Here is a 13,644-nt window from a genome sequence, read left to right on the forward strand (position 1 = left end):
ATACCTCCTCACTGGTCAAAAGGGCACAGAAGCGCATGTAGTTCCTGCAGAGGATGAGGAAAGCCCACCTGCCCCCACCGATCCTCACCACCTTCTACAGAAGCACCATAGAGAGCATTCTGACCAGCTTGGTCACTGTGTGGTGTGGAGGCTGCAACATCTCAGACTGGAAGAACGTGAGAAGAGTGGTGAGAACAGAAGAGAGGACCATCGGGGCTCTTACCTCCATTAGGGGCATTTCATGCCAGCTCTGTATGTCCCAAGCCGGTAACATCATCAACACCCTCTCACAACCCCACCATGGAATGTTCTCCCTGCTGTCCTCTGGAACCAGGACCAGAAGGTTCTACAACAGCTTTTTGTCAGCTCCCATAGGACAGTTGAACTGTTGAAAGTCTAATTAATTCCAAAATCGAGATCAAGTCCAAAATCGAGACTCTGCATTACATTTGTAAACATCATATTTGCACTATATGCAAATTTTCAAATCACTTTAAATACAACTCATTTCAGTGTTCTACTGCATTTTGCACCATATTCGTTTATTTTATTTTGCACTGCTCTCAACCTTACTTATCAATGTCTTTTGCACCATGTCCTTAAACTGGTTTTCCTTTTCTCCTACACTGTTTACATTTTGATCACTGCTGCACTTTATAAATCCAAACATTTTGGATTCCCTGCTTATCTGCTCATTTAAAGTCTAAAAACGGTATGCATCAAAATTTAGTTTCATAGACACTCTGAGTACAAAGTGACAATAAAGTTTGTCTAAGTCTAGGTCTATGTCATGATTTTGGCGCTGATGGCTGGGTTGATTGCTCATTTTATTCGCCTCTCTAGCTCTACCCTGTTCCTCACCACTCATCAGATCCACCTGTTTTGGTTTCCTATTTAAGCTGCCAGTTTCCCAGCCATCAGTGGCAGATTATTCTTGAGCCTTTGATGTTGAGAGTTCTCTAACGTTTCTGTCGTGTTCTGATTGCTTGATTCTGATCTATATTTGGACTTTTAAGCCTGCCTGCCCCTGTTTTATTAGTTTGCCTGCCTGTCTAGGGACTCTTGTCAGATTGTTCTGTGGACTGAACCTGGATCTGCCTCTTGACTTCACCCTGTGAATTATCCTGTCTTTCTTTGCAAGCTCGGACCTGCTCCTGCTCCTAGAATTCTCTGGCGTCTGCTGCGTTTTTTTCAGTCAACCGGCTGGAATCATCCTCATTCTCTGAGCATGAACTGAACTGTCAAACCAGGTCCGTGACTTGCAAATCCATAATCATCCTCCGTCAGCTAATCGCAGTCACTAACCTGTGTTTCTCTCCAATAGACTTTCCTGCTTCAGATGCCCTAGCCACATAGCCACTGCCATGGCAGAATCTGTCTTGTTTGAATAAACGCTTTTTTTTTTAGAAATCCAATTTGCGTCTTGCCTGAATTCTGGGTCCTACATTCTGAGCTTATTACAGTCTAAATCTAAGTGAATCATTTTAAAGTACTTCACATTGTTTGTGGTTAAAGTCTTCCAAATAGAAATACAGAAGGCATCATTCTGTTCTGGCTCTTGAAGGAGGCGGTCGCACCTCCCTGCTCTGTCCCTCCTTTGCTGGGTCTTGTCTTTTCTGAGCTCTCTCTTAATACCATCCAAACTCAAAATAATTGATCTGGTCAGTTGGTCTCTCAATGCAATTGATCCAATTTACTCAACTGGAAGACAGGGAAACGGAGACGTGTCCTGTCCTGCCGAGAAATACTTTGTGGGATACATCATGGACTCCTGGAAGGCTTGGAGAAAGGTGTGTCTCACAATTTTGTCAGTGGAGGATAACGAAGATGTATGGATTCTTGGTTCTATAATACTCTGATTTCTCCTGTTTGGATTTGGAGGATACCTGATGTATCTACAATTACAGAGGATGTCAGCGGTAGTTTTGGCATTGATCTGGCAGCGGTCGATGCCCTCACAAAGGCTGTGAACGAGCAAGACAGGGAGATGACTGGCATGCTGGGTGCAATTGAACATAGGCTGACTGCAGTGGTTGAACTCAAATGTTAGATGGAATAATAATCTTGGATATGCACGAATGTATAGCCAGCAAGGGCAAGACTCAAGGCTGATAGAAAATTTCCTGAGCAGCCAGCTCTCAAAACAATAAGTGTTATTCTGGATTCTGCCTCAACGATTTATCTAATCTCCCCTGGATGTTATGACAAAAGGGCTCAGAAAAACTGCTCCTCCCCTACCCACAAACATCTGTGGATGCACCCAGAAGGGTTGATAAATTTCCATCTCATCAATTGCCAGTGGTCAGCGCTCACGGACATATTAAAAGCTCTCATCATACACACACACTAATTTCTGAAATGTCAGATTGACTTCATGTGACTCCGCCTCTGATGTGACCCTCTGCTAAAATGTCTGTCTCGTGTTTTTATGTGCTTTTCTTGTGCTGAGGTTTTTTTGATATTTCAAACTGTATGCTGTCAAGGATACAGTGTGAAATATGCCCCCGCCCCCTCTCTCTTCCCCACAATGTGACTCCTATCTTTCCACAGAGATAAAGGCAGTGCTATAGGTAACCGCCTGGGACCTGGGAAGCATGGTAATCGTTGGGAACCTGGTTGCCAAAGGCAGCAATCTGCTGCATGCATGGTCTAAGAAAATCCGTTCCCCCTCTCAGCTCCCCCACCGCAATGTATGCGATGTATTGTGATGAACGGTTTGTACTGAAACTGAAAGCTCGGTTGCAATGTAAATTGTAGTTGATAATAAAGTTTGATTGATTGATTGACATAATTAGACTTACATGGAATACATTGCAGCCATTAGCATTAAGCTATGATTGAGCTCAATGCAGAAGGTATAAAGAACCGTTTTAATTTTATACACACATTTTATAACATAAGGTTACCAGCTAAAAATATATATATATATTTTTTTCAAGCCGGATATATGACACGGATGTTACGCAAAAAGTAATAGATACCTCTTGAGTGATACTGATTGGTTTACTGTAGTTCACTACAAATAAACATCACTATATAATCATTGTATGTAGACAGTCTCTCTGTGCTCTCTGGCTCTTTATAATGTTTTGCATATTTAATATTTAATTTAATATTTTATACATGCATATTTAACAAATTGCCAGTATCTATTGGTCTAATACCATGCTCACATTCGAAAGGATGTTCATTATCTTATCGATCAGAACATTTTAAGAAAAGATGAAACATCAGATTCAGTTTAGTTAGATGAACAGCTCACCTGAAACCATCGGCTAGTTTGCTTTTTGTTTGATGGCAGGTGTATTTTACGGAATGATGGTGTTAGGAATCCAGTTTGTGTGGGTTGTTTTTGTGTTTTTCTCACTCTCCACCACCAGGTGGTGCCCTATCCTTGTTTGTCCTCCTGCACACCTGCGGCTCGTTGGTTCATCACTGAGGAGTATTTGAGCAGTTGACTGCCACTACCTCCACGCCAGACTGTTTGCCAGTTTTGGGTACTCTAGCCAAGCTGAGATTAGCTGAGTCTACCTGAGCCTTTGTTTCACTGAGTTTAACTTTGTTTTTTGTCTTTGTCTTTCGACAGGAAGCCTTCCTGCAAACAGGATGTTTGGCCTTCTCTCCCTGGAAAGATTGTTTGTGTTCACACTGAGCAGGGGAAAAAACCTCCACACGACCAGTTCAAGTTCCCACGGAAATCCAAGTGGCAGTCCGCTCAATTGCTCCTCAGGGTCCAACCAAAACCAACCTGTCCACCCTCCAACGAGTACCCCTTCCTCTGGATAAACCCACACATTCTGGATTCAAGGAGAAGAAAGAAACCCCCTCCAATGTGAGTCCAGTTTTCACATTATTCAACAACTCAATCCAATTTCCTACGGCCCCTGAACTAATCTCTGTGAACTTCCCTTTTCACTTCTAGTTCCGATTCACCAGCTCTCTGAGTTTCAGATTCCACCCCCTGTGGTTCATCTCAATAAACCTGTTAAACGGTTCCCCTGGTTCTCTGAGTGTTTTTTTTGCACGTGAGTCACATCTCTTAAAAGATCATGACAGATGGTGCATAAATTGTACCATCAAACAACACAGACCTTTTGTTTTGTACACTGCTGATCATACTTTTGTGTTTTAACACAATTTTCACTGAATATTAATGTTAAACCTCTTTAGTGCAGCAATACAGTTAACATATTTTGTAAATACAGCAGAGGTACATCTTATAACTCAATAACTGTAATTCCTTCAGTACAACAGAAAAAAGGTGTAATATTAGCCAGAGAAAACACAGTGTACTGTAGTATGACTGGAACCTAAAGTCTAATAATTGCTTTCTGAAAACAGCCTCATTATAGGCAGAGCTGCGATGAGAGGTTTCAATTCCTTATTAGGGTTAAATCTGTCTGTAGCTGCAGTAGCTGCAGAGATAAATCAAGGCACTGAGTCTTTATAAAGTTTGACCTGCAGCACACAAACGAGAAACTGTTTCAGTTCCATTTCAAATGCTTTCCACTCATATGCGCTTGTATAGCTTGTTTCCATAGTGAGTGTAAAAGGCCCAGTTAAGGTTGGGCCCACATTCATATGATTTAAATGGTTTTAGAGATTAAAATTAAAAAGTGTTATGTTGAAGAAGAAAAACAGCTTTTGTAATCATGCTTGGACATTAATCAATGTCAAGTTAAAAGACCAACTCACTCGATCTTCTTCCTGCAGCTTAAAAAAAAAGAATTCAAAATCAGAGTGTTATAAAATGTAAATGCTCATTGGGTCTCTTACCTTTATTTCCTAATAGGTTTTCGGATAACATTGGCATAGATGTCGTTTATCTGCATCTCATGCTGAAAAAAATGGACAGAATAGTTTTATCCACTGTAGAGACAGTCGACATCTTTGTAAGTACAGCAGCTCATCCTTTAAATACTAACCTGCAAGAATTTTATTATTTATCTCTTTATTTAATTTACTATAAATATTAAGCTGCATTCTGTCTCAACAGCCCACACTGGGTGGCGTCTTTTAATACAACCCTAAGTGTTGCTGTAAATGCATTACTTTTTCAACACTGTAGACTACTTTCAAAGTTGCATTTTACAGCGATACCCCAAATATGTTGGGATTTGTTTTCTTTGCAGTTCTCCCCCTCCTCTGTAAGTACACTCCTCTGCTAAATTATCCTACAGTCATCGTGAGGCCATCTTTCTATACCTCAAGCTAGAGCCAAACTGGGTGGTATTACTGGTCAATGAAAGAAACAATGAAGGATAAAAAAGAAATCTGGTCTATACTTGTACTACTGTTAAAATTAAAAGAGAGAAGTCGATAGATGGGGAAATAAATAAGGTTGGAACAATAAGCTGAAGCAGATGTGTCTGGTCTTAAAGGTATAGTGGAGGATTTTTTTGTGATTTTTTTTGAGAAGACCCACCCTACCAACTTAAGAAAAAAAAAAAATGCACATACACAACCCTGTACCTGCTCCCGAGAGGCAACGCCTATTAAACACGTACAAGAGCAGAGCAACTTATTTTGATTATCCACTCGGAAAAAGAAAATCCTCCACTATACCTTCAAAAGCTGTGCACCAGATGTTTATTATTGACAGTAAAGCTGTGGTTGTTAATGTTGGAGAGCTAGTGAGATGTTAAAGCTACACCCTCCCCCGCACACTTGAACTTTCACAGCAGAACTGGGCAAAGCAGAGGGGAGCAGACTCAGCCATTACTTCAAGGTGAATGGTGCCTCAATCACATTGAAGTAAACTAGATTTTTACTTGTTGCTTTAAAAGTAGCTAGCTTTTAAAGTAGCATTTTAAGTTTAGAAATAGTCCCACTAACCATACAAGTTTTGGCAAGTTCCGTTTAGCACGAGTTTTGCAATGACGTGTTGTGAATATTTCCGGCAATAGCCAAACATGGCGAGCGTGCAAATAGAGGAGGAGGGAGAGAGATGACGGCATCTGATTTGTTTCCATTCAGATAGAATGGCTGCGATTGGTCAGAGTTTTCACAGTCTTGCAGCTCTCACAGACGTCTGATTTTTTTGTTCCTTTTTCTGAATACATAAAGTATTAAGTACTCATAGGAAGGAAGGCCTTCAATACAACAAAAAGTATTTCTGAACAGATTGCTATATCTCTCTTTAATACTGAAATAAAAAAAATATCTCTGTCACAAACAAAACTGCTACTGCGTTTCACTAACTTCTGAAATTAAAATCCACATCTCCTTCAGTGCAGCTATATGTTCGTATTTTTAAAACTAAGTGTTAAATTTTTTCATTCTTTGTCAAGTTTAGAAAAGAGGAAGCAACTGCATTCATTTCCTTTGAGTTTACACTTCATGAGCTGCAAAGGCAATGCAGAAGTATCATAACTGTGTTTACGGTCAAGCATGGTTGCTAGTTTCCCAACAATATTTAAACATACTAAGAGTTATTTGCTTTGCAGGTTGTTAACTCTACAGGAAATGTATTGGACTGCATCAATACTCACAAAGTGAGGACCTTCACAGGTTGAATCTTGACCTGCATCAAAAGAAAATTGATATTTTTAATTGTTTTCATTTACATTTTAAAGATAGAAAACCCACTTCTGCTTTTCTCTGAACTACTGCTTCTGCACAATGTGTTGGTTACTAGGAAGACAGTTTCAAATAAATCCTTTAAGAGAGTTAGATGTGAGAAGGAGAACTAAAATAAAGCTGTTCTGCAAAGGCACGGGGCTTGTTGCTACACACCATGCCAAGCTTGCAACCCACAAATTAAAGGGGCCTATGGCTTTATTAAAATTTTTACCCTTCATATTGAGAAAAAAGAACAAAAACATACTGACACACACAAAAATGAACAAATTTGTTGGTATTAATGTTGTATTAAAGAAACAACACAGATATTTTGCTCACCAATGAGTAAAAACCATGGTTACAGAGGAACCAAGGCTCTTTCAGCAAGGGTTTCTGGGCTGTTAATGCTTCAGACTTGCACAGGTCAATCGGCAATGCTATTAAATTAGCCTGTTTTCACTTGGTCAGCCGAGACCTGCTACTGGCTTGTCTTTATGAAGACAGCTGATTTTTAGCACAGTTTGTTGCATTTTTCTCTCTTAGGCATGTTTCTCTTGCCCTTGGTCTTTTGTATGTTTTTCAGATGGTGCCATAACTGGTGTACAGTAGGTACCTAATCTGCAGGGGACCCTGCCCCTGCTGATGACAACGCCACCCAAACAGATTGCACCCATTCCTTAAAGGTACAATGGAGGATGTTCTTTTTGCGGGTGGATCATCAAAATAAGTGATCCTCCTAATTGTCGATCATTCTGACGATATGTTTATATAAGGCGGTCCTACGTGCTTGTCCCCATTTTCTTTTACCAGTGGTGAGTCTGACATAGTGAAATCTCCTTTTGGACAGGAATAACATAGAGCAGATGGCGCTTCAAAATTGAGCATTAATCAAAAATATCTGCGAAAAGCTCAATGCGACACACTGCGGTGGGAAGATAACCAGCCCTTAACAATACAGATGTTACTGACTTGGCACACAAGTCAGTAACATTATTATGGTTGTCTGGGCAACAACATTGCTTTACGTCATCGTAGGAACGTTTAGCCAATGAGGTACTGTAACGTCACGGGAAAACGCAGGGCCTGAGCAGATCTGTTTCTTACACTGGGACGAGACAGCCAGCCGTGTCCCCCTCTACACAACCACAGCGGCAGATGCGGCTTCCTGCTGCTAGGTCAGGGAGACAGCTGAGGTCCATAGCGGTAGAAACTTTGCTGGCTCTCATCTACAAAGAGCTGTCTTTCCTTACCTGTTTACAGGTTTTTCTGCAATTGCTTTTTAGAATTCTTTGCTTAAAGTTGTTCATAGTTTTAAACTGAAAAAAGCTTGTTTATGTACAACTGTTAAAAGTTTCCACTATCAGTGTTGTACATGAACGCCTTCAATTAATGGCGTTCACTGAATATGTTCCTATTTTTAGTGAACGGTGAACTGAAATGATAAGTTTTGAAGTAATTAAACTAAATGAGAGCGACTTTAACTCTGAAAATAATGAGCGGCAAATGTAGCCCACTTTTGTGTTCAATTGATAACGACAGTTTTCATTGGATAACATCAGGTTCTATGGCACTTACTACTGCAAACAGCATGGCAGACCAGCATGTCTACTGCTAGTAGTAGTCTGCTCTATTCAGACTCATCTGCTGGTATTTCTGATGCTAGTTTAGCAGTGCGCTTTGCAGAGATTTATGAAATAACAAAGGAAGACTTGGACAGAAAAAAAAAAAAAAATAAAAAATTTCTGCAAACTGCCCACCGGGACGTAATAAACAAGTCCAAATCTCAGCCATGTCCACTTCAAATTTAAAGTGACAAAGGGAGTTAAAGCATCTGAGTTATCTTTGGAAATATCTACTACTGAATGAGGAATGTCCGAAATTATTTTGTTCCCGATCTTTTCAGCAGAACCTGAATGTTCCTGTATGTTTCTAAAAGTCGTAGGACAACGGCTGTTCCAAACGTTGCATTTCCGTTTTCTCCCAAGTGGTGCCCGACTTTACATGAGTGAATAAAGTGAACCTGATTGGTCGATTATCAAGGGATTTTTGTGGCGGAAGGTTCTCAACCATCTTCGGTTGTGGCCAGTTTGTCGGAAGCATCTTGCTAACCAGTTAGCAACTTAGTTCTAGTAGAATCCCAATAGGAAATTACATTGGGACCAAGTAGTATTTAGCAATGACACTGTCAAAGAACGCTATGGACAGCGATAATAAATTATTCAAATATCTTATGTCAACCGTGTGTATTAGCTTCGACATATGAAACAAGATGCTATGACCTAAAACATTTGATTGACAGATGACCGTTGATCTATGATTGGCCAAATTTAGGTGTACAGGCTGACGTATAACTAACTGGCCTACATAAAATAACAAAACAAAAAACCCCACAGATTTTAAGACAGGATTTTTTTTAAAAATAGACATTTTCTAACTTTTGGGACAATATCATCTGATAAAGAGAACATTTATATACATGTTTAAGCCAGAATGATTTGACATTTAAATAGGACTTCCCTACAAGTTTAAGTTCTTTGCAATTTGGCTAAATAACGGCTTCACTGCACATCCAGTATACCTTGACTGCATCCAGCATTTTCCATTTCTTTCTATATATTATGATCACACATTTAAAGGGGGAAATATTAGGTTCTATTGCTGAGGATTATGGCTTAATTTACCAAATGAACTTGAACTGGTTGATTTATAGGTTAGTGAACTTAGTCCTACTCATTGTCATCTGTGTGGACTGAATTTTTAACTCTAGATTTAGCTCATATTGAAAGGTCAATAGGCCTACCTGCTGTTGTATTGTCCTGATTAACTCTGGTTTTCCTTCGTCTGATTAAAATAGCAGCCGGAACAACCAGCAGTAGAGGCACAAACACTGCTACAGAGATGGTGAGGATGACGATAATGATGATGTTGGAGTATTTGCCAGGAAATGCTCCTAGGACAGAAAGATTACAAACCATGACATTTTTAGTTTTTATTTAGCAAATTCTATATTTTCCTATATGTTTAGAGTTTTTAACCTTCAGCAGAACACAATGTCAATGACAATCTTAAAATCTTGTTTGCCCACAAAACAATATCTTCTTAAAAATATTGTCTACTTAGAGAATTGATGACTACACCACAGACTTTAAAACAGAAGAAAAATAATTACAGTTGTAATCAATAATGCTTTTTGTCTCATTTAGTCAGTAAAATAAAAAGGCAGCCTACCTTTAAACGCAGCTGTGTAGTGAGCTTCTACCTTTATGCTGTTTTTTTCAACAAACTGGCAGGTGTATTTTCTGTTGGTGATGCTTTTATGCTGCACATTCAAATAGGAAATACAGCCTGAATCCTTCTGAAAAACACTCAGTTTAGTTCCCGTCTCATCCAACCAGTGGAAACTGTTCACTGGACAAGGAGACGACTGACTGAATTTCTTCATAGAACACTGTAATGTGACATCTCCATCCTTTGTTGGCTCAGCATCTGGTGAAGATGGAGAAACTGGAAGGAAATGAAAAATAGTTGTCTTTTACTTAAAGATGTAACAGAAACTCTGTAAAATTGGAAGCTTAAAAAGACAACTTTATCTCATGCTTTGAAAAGTAGAATAAAAAAAACTAAATAGTAATTAGCTTGTACTTTTAGTGTGCTTGTATCAAGTAGAGGACTAAAGAGATTTAGACTATGTTCAGTTATTTACACACTAATGATGTTGTGCTACATGCAACAACAGCCAACCATCTGAACATTAACAGCAGGTAAGGCGGGTTAAGTGTCTTGCCCAATAAAAAGCACAGGGGAGTGGCAGCCTAGTGGTTTGGGCATAGAGCTGTAAGCCCTGTACTATGTGAACAACTGTGATTTTTGTAAGTGACTCTAGGGTCGGGGACCCTTCTTTGTTTCTTTGGTGGTATTAATTTTCCTTGAAATGTTTGCGCCCTCTGGTCTCTCCCCTTTTATGTGTTTACCCGCGGTAGAGGTGACTGCTGTTCATTTCTCATCAGAATACATCAAGTTGAGGGTGCGACACCCAACAAAATCTCAGAAACTCAACAAAAAACACAGTTAGAGGCAGAAATAAGATTTAAAAACCACACTGAGTTTGATTTGATCATTATTAGGTATAAAAACAATCATCCATGAAATGAATGAGCCTTTTTCAATATCAGATATCAGAATGTGGACTGATGTGTGGTTGAAGCATCACACAGAGCTGAATAAATGATTGGTTCACACTCTGACAGAACAACATTTGAACTTCTGACTGCATCAGATATTCATCAGAACTATTGATGTCAGAAACATCTGTCCAACACAAGTATTTCACAATGTTAATGAGAAGGAAAGAGTCTGACAGCATCAGATCATTCAGGTCTACATACTCACTGGTCAGAACGTTCAGAAACACAGAGCCATCATAAGTGGATCCTGAACCAAGTCGACAGTAATAACTTCCAGCATCTTCAGCAGTGATGTTGTTGATGATCAGAGAGCAGTTACTGTCCACATTTAACCTGGCAGCTCGAGGTGATGGAACAACTTTTCCATCCTTAATCTGCTGTTGATGATTAATGTTTGAATCTCTGTCATAAAACCAGTTAACAGTGGAGCACGAGGAAGAAGATGAAGAACTGCTACAAGGTAGAATGACATCATCTCCAGATCTGTAATACTTAAAATCTCCTCTGGTGCCTGCAGTAAAGACAGTAAAGTTGGACATAATTCATCATAACAATTCAACACAATTGTGAAGCTGAAATGAGACAGTCATTTATTTGCATTATTATCTACAATATTTTGTTAATATTTTTACCCATTTTCATGTCATCAGTTATTGACATCTTACACCAATGTTAGGTGTTAACATTCAGACAGCATAAGAAAAAAATACAATAAATCTAACTTTTCTGAACTTCCTTTTCACAAATGCTGGGTCAAAAAGTGAATTGCTGCTACTGCTGCTTAAATTAACTCTTGCAAGTATTTTCATCCCTCTTTGAACTGCCGCTATAAACCAGTGTGTCCTTTAATTTGTCTCAGCTTCATTCAAAAGTAAGCAGATCTTTACCTTCAAACTGAAGAACAACGATCAGAATCAGTTCCAGACCCAACATCTCCTGTCCTTCTATCAGCTGCTGAACACTGAGAGACGTTTCTCTGCAGCAGATCTGAAAATACTGATGCTATTTCCTCTTTATGATTGAATTAATGTTTAAGAAGAAATTCACACCAACACCCACATGTTATCGTAAGGATGTCGTCACACTTGTGTCTAGTAGAAATATCACATTAGTAAATACTGCCCCATACAGTTCAAGGGGAGCGTTGGCCTAGTTGTTAGAGCAGTGCTGTGAGAAGGTTGCATGCACCCGGTTCGATCCCCAGGGCCAGAGCCTCCACTTAAGTTTCCTGAGCAAAACCCTCAACCTAAGTCTGCTCCACAAGGGGATGGTTTAAATACAGAGGTAAATTTCTCCAATGTGAGATTGGGGAGTGGCACCCTAGTCATTAGGGCATTGGAATCCAGAGTTCAAACCCCACTCCCCCAGCCTGCCACTCTGGCTCACTGAACAAAGACCTTTGACCCCACACTGTTCCCTGGGCGCCGCACAATGGCAGCCCACTGCTCCCAAAGGAGATAGGTTAAATGCAGAGAGTTTGTTTCCTTACTCTGTACTTGTGACAGTGTAATGACAATAAAATGCTCGGGGAAAAAAAGGAAATAGCTCCTTGACTGCTTATTCTACTTATCAAAGTGTGCATCAGATAGCTCAAAGTAATTCAAATTGAGGAGTTAGAATTTTCTGTCTGTATGATTTGATTGATTCATCTCTTTAAAGGAGAGTGGCTGACAGGTTCAAATGCAAAGCGCACGGTGAAACATGCAGGATGCAAACACCGCTGTGAAGTTAGTTTGAAGTAGGATATTGGATTTTCAAGCTCCCTGTAGTTAGCGACACCTATCTGCAGATTAGGGAATTAAGACCTCGACCAGATGCTCTCTGTTACTTCCTCTTGTCATGTGCAGTGGTTGACTAGGCACCTCTAAATTTTGGTTTCTGTTGTCAGTGTTGGGACGTTACTTCGAAAAAGTAATTAGTTATAGTTACTAGTTACTTCTCCCAAAAAAGTAACTGAGTTACTAACTGAGTTACTCCACAATAAAAGTAAGTAGTTAGTAGTAAAAGTAAGTATTGCATTACTTTTGCGTTGCTGGCCCCCGTAACCCTCACCACCCGGCCCCCACCTTCTCGCCGTGTTTCAAAAGCCAGCTGAATAGAGTGGATGACAAAGACAAGTACCTGCAGAGAGTTTTTTTTTATTTATTGCAACTCAATGTAAATTACATCAGGGGGAAACGCTACCTGACGGGCCTATAAACCCCTTTCCTGTCACTCATGCAATTAATCATGCCGTCTGCGCTGTGCGGAGATGCAGGGGAAACCGTATCTGATGGGGAAACGCGGCTCGATTAAACATCGGTATTTCCATCTGGAAAACGCTGTTTTGCTGCTGGAGTCCTCCTCACTCTCCATCTCTCTGTGTGTGCTGTACGTTAACACCTGCCAGCGCAAACACCCACCTACCCAACTGACAGATGTAATCTCACTATACATCAGCAAATCTCATCCCCACTCTCATGACAAGGCACGCACGAGTCCTATCATAAAGAAAAGGTTCATTGTGCGACCTGAGTAACGTGAGGTAACGGGGTGTCGGCCACGGTAACTGAGTTATAGTTGCAGGCAAAGTACTTAGCCAGATTACCTCGTTACTAAAAAAAGGTTTCTTTCAACACCGTTACCCCCATCAGTGTCTGTCGTCTACTAAAGTGCTTCATTACCTCCTTATCATGGTCTTGGTTCTGTTGTGCTTTACTTTGCTACTTGTCTTCTAGTTTTATTGGTTAAATTCCTATTTTGTTGTAGTTTCTAGATTTATGTTCTCAGGTTTTTCTGCGGTTTTCCTTTTTGCCCTCTTGTGTGTGTTCCTTTTCCCTTGGCTCCCTTGTTGTCTCCTGTCACACCTGCTTCTTGTCAGCTCGTTAGCCCTGCCTTTGTCTCAGTCAGCTACATATAC

General features: G+C 40.0%; 1 protein-coding gene across 1 annotated transcript; it reads right to left on the reverse strand.

Moving 5' to 3' along the window:
• Positions 1-7,737: 7,737 nt before the first annotated feature.
• Positions 7,738-11,797, reverse strand: LOC107095917. Its single transcript, XM_015392288.1, has 5 exons — positions 11,633-11,797; positions 10,951-11,256; positions 9,790-10,065; positions 9,362-9,511; positions 7,738-7,811 (listed from the first exon to the last, which is right to left on the reverse strand). The coding sequence occupies exons 1-5, from the start codon at positions 11,676-11,678 to the stop codon at positions 7,738-7,740; spliced, it is 852 nt and encodes a 283-aa protein (XP_015247774.1). The 5' UTR covers positions 11,679-11,797.
• Between the last annotated feature and the right edge of the window lie 1,847 nt (positions 11,798-13,644).

Source organism: Cyprinodon variegatus, unplaced genomic scaffold (assembly GCF_000732505.1).
Source record: "Cyprinodon variegatus isolate N-32 unplaced genomic scaffold, C_variegatus-1.0 Scaffold584, whole genome shotgun sequence".
NCBI classification, from domain to species: Eukaryota; Metazoa; Chordata; class Actinopteri; order Cyprinodontiformes; family Cyprinodontidae; genus Cyprinodon; species Cyprinodon variegatus.

Coding starts and splice junctions, on each gene's coding strand:
- LOC107095917 (XM_015392288.1), bottom strand. CDS start 11,678: ATGTTGGGTCTGGAACTGATTCTGATCGTTGTTCTTCAGTTTGAAG. Junction 11,257..11,632: donor CGTTGTTCTTCAGTTTGAAG/GTAAAGATCTGC, acceptor TCTTTACTGCAG/GCACCAGAGGAGATTTTAAG. Junction 7,812..9,361: donor TCAGGACAATACAACAGCAG/GTAGGCCTATTG, acceptor ACCTGTAAACAG/GTAAGGAAAGACAGCTCTTT.